This window comes from Triticum aestivum, chromosome 4A, assembly GCF_018294505.1.
Source record: "Triticum aestivum cultivar Chinese Spring chromosome 4A, IWGSC CS RefSeq v2.1, whole genome shotgun sequence".
Taxonomy (NCBI): Eukaryota; Viridiplantae; Streptophyta; class Magnoliopsida; order Poales; family Poaceae; genus Triticum; species Triticum aestivum.
Window position 1 is genome coordinate 719,060,138 of NC_057803.1, and position 5,802 is coordinate 719,065,939.

Sequence of the window (5,802 nt, forward strand, 5' to 3'; positions counted from 1 at the left end):
CGAGCTCTCCGCACCCAGCGCCGGGCCAGCGGCCGCCTCGTGCTGCGCTCGGCCGCGCATGGACCTCGTCCCACAGGCGACTCCCGAAGATGCGTGCGGAGGGGAAGAGGTCTGCCGGAGATGGCGGCCGCTCCAGGGCAGGCAACGACTACTCCAGGCGCCGCCCCATGGTGGCGCGGCAGCTACCGTAGGCAGATCGCCACGGCAGAAGGCGGCGACCGCGGGCGGAGCGCCATGGCTACGCGGCGGAGACCCCATGCCACGCCACGGCGGTGCGCCGGCGACCCCAGGCGGCGCGGCGAAGACCCAAGGCAGAGAGCCGTGGCAGCGCGACGGCAGCAACTCCATGGCCAGGACATGCTGGCCGGATTGCTCTGCCAGGGGTCCAAGGACCCGATTGCTTTTTAGAAAATATTATAGGGACCTGATTGCTTTCTCAAAATATTTGGAGGGGTTATTTTGTAAAAAATCTATGAAAGAGACACTGACATGTGGGCCCCACATATCAGTTAACGGTCAAACACACGGTCAAAGAGACAGACCGTTTAGGTGCGGGCCCGACCTGTCATAAACAGGTTTAATTTTTAAACAACATGTATTTTGGGTTTTTTGAAACAATTGACCACCCGTTTGGTAGTTATCTGAGAAAAATTAAAAACCGGTAGTTTTTTGGAACTCTAGTCTATAAAATAATAGTTTTATGCTATTTACTCATTTTCGAGACAAGTAATTCCGAACGGAGGGAGTACCTTGTTGGTTCGGCCGGTGTCTCTCCGGCCGACCCATTTGTGCGCTGCAGTACGTATTTTGTGACGAACTGCTCTGTAATGAAAATGAAAAAGAAAGGAGCAGGTTAACCTCTGGGCGTGCACCTGACAGGCACGCGCTAATTAAATACCCCTCTGTAAATTAATATAATTTTTTAATTAGTGATCTAAAGGATCTTATTAGTTTACGGAAGTCTCGGTCGATAAAAGAATTTGCAAGCCGGCAACACCATCACGGAGAGAAGGTAGGGATTAAATAGAATTCAACCATTTCTCATATGGATTTGCTAGTTGAATGATGAATGGCAGACAGAATTTATGATGAATGAGAGGCCTCCTATAGGTACTGGTGCAGCGATTCTTCATGATTGTCTTTCTATGGAGCCAGGATTTGTTATGAGCATGCGAATAGGGAAACGAATTCTGTAGCTCATGAACTAGCCCAGTTATCCGAGTTCCAGGCCAGTAGGGTCTGGCTGGATGAGACCCCCCCCCCCCCCCCCCCTAATTGTACCTCTCATGGTGAACGATGTAACATTATTACCTATTAAATAAAGAGGTCTTTTTTGAGGTAAAAAAAAACAGTCATGCCACTGTTTTTATATCTCTTTGAGCAGCCGTAGTGCAACTAGATTGCAAATGGCTGTTTATCTGAACATTTGCCTCTGGCGTTAATTGTTCAGATAATATCGGTTAACGGCGGGTGCAATGCAAATATGATCTGAAGAATTTCCTCTGCCTTGGACGATGCACCGACCAAAGGATGCATGAACCTGTTATTTGAAACTTGTGGGGTCAGGAGTGAAACACAAGTAGAGAAACTACAAGGTGGCCTCTTCTAAACAAGGAAGAGCTTCCACTTCTTAGCCATGTGAAATTTTGTATTGCTACCTTACAGCATGTCCCCATCCGTATGCAGTAACCTAGCACGAGTTGAGTAGTATGCAAGCAAAAGGGACAGCACCAAGGTTGGAAATTTTCTTCTCCCGGAATCTTTCGGATTTACAATGCCGAAACTCGAAGAACGGAAGAAGAAAACAAACATGGGATCCATACATCATCATATGGCGGATCGAGCCAATCGTCTCATCTAACAGCGATTCAAATTGTGTCTCAGGTCGGTTGAATCGAGGACATTACAACGCACATGTGGCTACTTCCTGAACAATCCTGAACTCTGGAGCGCCTTGCAGTAGTCCGAGGCGACGGGAGATCTCCTCACCATGTCCCATATCTTGGCCGAGCTCCTCAGCCAGTCGCGCTCTGTGAGGTTCTTCGAGAACGGCCTCAACGGCCTCGCCAGGACCTGCAACGACAGCAATGTACACAGCAGACTGACTTAATGGGGCCGCTAATCAATGCTTGAGTAAATAAACAAGATAAGCTAAGAACAGGCTGCGTATCTGACAGTGAACTTTTTTTTTCATTTTAAATGGTTTCAAGACTGGAGTATATAAATATATATGTAATTTCCACTCGGACTAGAAAAGATACCTGATCACGAAGCTTTCCTAGCATGGATGAGTATGTCCCATACTCTAACTTTGCTGAGTTATCATGTGATCTTAATGGAAGAAGGAATACGTCCTGCTGGCTGGAGCTCAACTCTTCAACTTTCGTGCTTGGAGCAACCGAGGAATCAGTAACTTCAGGTGTCGCACCAGAGCTGCCAATGTTAAATGAAGAGGACTCAAAGTGTTTTTCAAGAGTCTCCCGTAGACGCATGAGCTTTGAAGGAGAAAAGTCATGCTCCCTCAATCTGTTCAATTAGAAAACACCACCAATCAAATTACTAAGATTAAATGAGCAGAGGGATGAATTAAGTATGGAAGTGGTATGTGCTCATATGATCGTGCTGCAGCAATATTATTATTTTTACCAACAGGAAATTCAAAAGATCCATTCATAGAAATATAAATGAGTATCTGATAACAGAAGAAAGAAAAATACACTCTTAAGGCAAGTAGAACAGTTCATAATGCTCACCTAGCATGCACAAAACAGAGATCGGCCACGTAATCTTCACTGCCTGATTGGTTATCACTCTTATTTTCCTTGTCTGATGTAGATGATGTTAACAATGATGGGTCAGGTATGTTATTCTTCAACAAATCAACCTGTAAAAATACTTAAATACATTACACAACACCCCTTTCAGCATTGCACAATATTGCCAAATATCACTTCTAGCTTAGGGTCATCATTCAACATGTTTTAACTACATGAGCACAGAGTAACTGCAGAAGTTTTCATCAGTAGAAAATACTATTACAATGATTCCACTCTCCAAATGTTGGATAAGAAAAGTGTGCTATTATCAACTATGCATATGCATAATATGCTCAAGAGTGTGACAGGTGAAACAAGTACAGTGAGATATACGCTAAGGAGACTCCAAATTTTTGAATGAAGCTGGAAGAATCAGACAATCTGTGGCAGTATGTAGATACATGAGCTAGCTTTTTCTTTATTGAAGAAGAACAAGAAAATGGAGGAAAATACTGATATACTAAATGCAGAAGAGAACATAACTACCCTTGTAAATTATCAATCTGCTCCATTAAAGTCAGAAGGTTGCAGGAGTAAGATCAGTTCTGCTTGTAGTGTCCCTTAAACTAGATAAGAGCTCATACACTCAGTTATGAACATCTGCATGTAGTTTGTTCTGCTGTTCTGCGTATATTACTAGAATAGGCTCAATAAAACAGGGGTTTTCTGAACAAAATTGGCAGTTCACACTACCACGTGAACAGACTATTTTAATTCTCGAAAGAAGAAAGTGTATGTACTGATAAATAATAGCTAGACAACTCACCGTAAGCATGAGCTCCCACATGGAAAAATCATTGATCCCTTCTGACACAACCAACACAATATTACAGACAGATGCCAAGAAAACACCAAGCTACAGAAATTCCTTGCAGAATAACAGGAAATACTGATCAATTACTGTGAAATCACAAAGGTAAGGCTAGCAGTAACACAGTCAGGTGTAAGAATTAAAGTAAATCATTTACCTGGATTCCCATTAGCTCATGGGCCAGGTCTGCTGGTAATGGATCACCGTTAAGAACAGGAAGTGAAGATGAACCATCTTGCCTCATCATATCCATTAGGATGGATGGACTGTATACTGGCTGCAGGATAATTGATTGCAATCAAGAACATTACCAGGATTTTTTTAGCTTAACTGTTCTAGCATTTGGAACACACCAGTGCTGAGAGTAAACTAAGTTCATCTTACCTGAGTGTCGAGAAGTATAACTCGTTCGTGAGATATCCTGAAATCAACACCTGTAGTACAGTGCTTTGCCATCGCTTTGATTTCCTCAGTTTGCGTAGCAAAAGGAGGATGCATTCCTACAGAGAACGGTCACCTAATTGAATTTTGGTTCGCTCAAGTTTGGTGCAGAATGAACTGCTAAAGGTATTTTTGCTATGATTCTCAGCAGCACATGGGCATGGAAAAGCTTTTGAAATTTTTGATAAGTAGAGGAAGCATAGAACTTTGAAACAGAATAGATATTACAACACTGCAACATTAACGATAATGTTTGTATTACTTTATTATCAACTAAAAGGTGAACCTGCAATTACTGCTTATAAGTGCATGTCGTTTGAATTCTTATTTGAGTACAACAAAGTCAACTAAAACCAGTACAACAACCAGTGTATGGCTGAACGACTGTTACACAGCATAAAAGGAACCATAACATAAGTAAAAGGGAGTATTAAGTATAATGAACCACATAATTAAGTGTACCAGGTGAGCTTCCATCATATCCATAAAGCTCGTTCATGATGGTTGACTTGCCCACACCAGGTGGACCGATTATCCCGATCACCATGAAATCGTTGTTCTCCGTCAGATACTGCAAAAAGGAAGAACACGAGACATATCTTAAACGACTGGTGTAGAGCATGGAAAACTGTAGTGCAAGATCTCAGCTTGCTCAGCACAACTCCCCTCCATTCCAAAATAGATGAATCAACTTTGTACTAACTTTAGTACAAAGTTAGTACAAAGTTGGGTCATCTATTTTGGAACGGAGGGAGTAACAAGCAGTCAAAGTACACTCAAGTGCACTGAACATTGAGCAATTAGACATATGAAGCTAATTCATACTCAGCTACTCCACTATAAAATGACATATGAAGTACTGGAGGAACCAGTCAATTCTTTTGCACTGTAGAATGCAGTTAACCAAGCACAAATTCATCCATCGCCACACTTGAATTAAGCAGTAATAATAATCCCAGAAACGCCACACACGCACGGGCGCGCACAAAAAAGTGGGGGGGGGGGGGGGGGGGGGGGGGGCAAGGGGGACGTGCACGCACCGGTAGGATCTTGTCGGTGTGGACCTCCCAGGCGTCGGAGACGAGGCTGAGCGAGCCAGGCTGCGGCCCCTGCCGCGCGCGGGCGCCAGCGCCCTCGTCGTCGGCGCCGGAGGACGAGGGGGGCGGCAGAGGCGGCTTCGCGAGGAGGATCTTGGGCGGAGGCGGTGGCGGCGGGTGGGAAGAGGAGGAGGAGGATGAGGAGCCCCGGTCGCCGACGCCGGCGAGCAGCTGCGGCTGTCCGGCGGCCATGGCGGCGTGGGTACTCCGCACCGCACTTGGGCTTCCGTCTCAGCTGGAGCGGGGAGTTTTAAGGGCCCTTATTTGTTACTGCTATCAAGTTTTAAGGGCCCCAATTTCGGCCTCTTCTTTCTTATTACTGTATCACCTGGGCCAGGCCCATGTAGGTTTGAGCCGTTTTCTCTTCCTTGGAATAGTTTCTTCACAGATTTGAGAATACCTTAAATAAATTTTAAAATATATCAGAAATAACATATAAATATACACGCCCATCACGTTTTAAAAAGTAGTATTCATCATTTGTCCCAAAAATTGTTGTCGTATCTGTAAAATGTTCATCGCATATTATAAAAATGTTCATGTACACTAGATGGAGAAACATATAAAGGAAAAAAAAAGCAGAAAACATGATAACAAAAAAATGTGGAAAGGAGAAAAAAAACAAAAAAGATAAAAA

The 5,802-nt window shown here is 44.0% G+C and overlaps 1 protein-coding gene across 1 annotated transcript; it reads right to left on the reverse strand.

The window, feature by feature from the left end:
- Positions 1-1,733: 1,733 nt before the first annotated feature.
- Positions 1,734-5,414, reverse strand: LOC123088331 (protein SMG9-like). Its single transcript, XM_044510522.1, has 8 exons — positions 5,109-5,414; positions 4,531-4,639; positions 4,012-4,127; positions 3,785-3,904; positions 3,583-3,672; positions 2,754-2,884; positions 2,262-2,526; positions 1,734-2,073 (listed from the first exon to the last, which is right to left on the reverse strand). Exons 1-8 carry the CDS (start codon positions 5,355-5,357, stop codon positions 1,921-1,923), a joined length of 1,233 nt encoding a protein of 410 aa, XP_044366457.1. The 5' UTR covers positions 5,358-5,414; the 3' UTR covers positions 1,734-1,920.
- Positions 5,415-5,802: the final 388 nt, after the last annotated feature.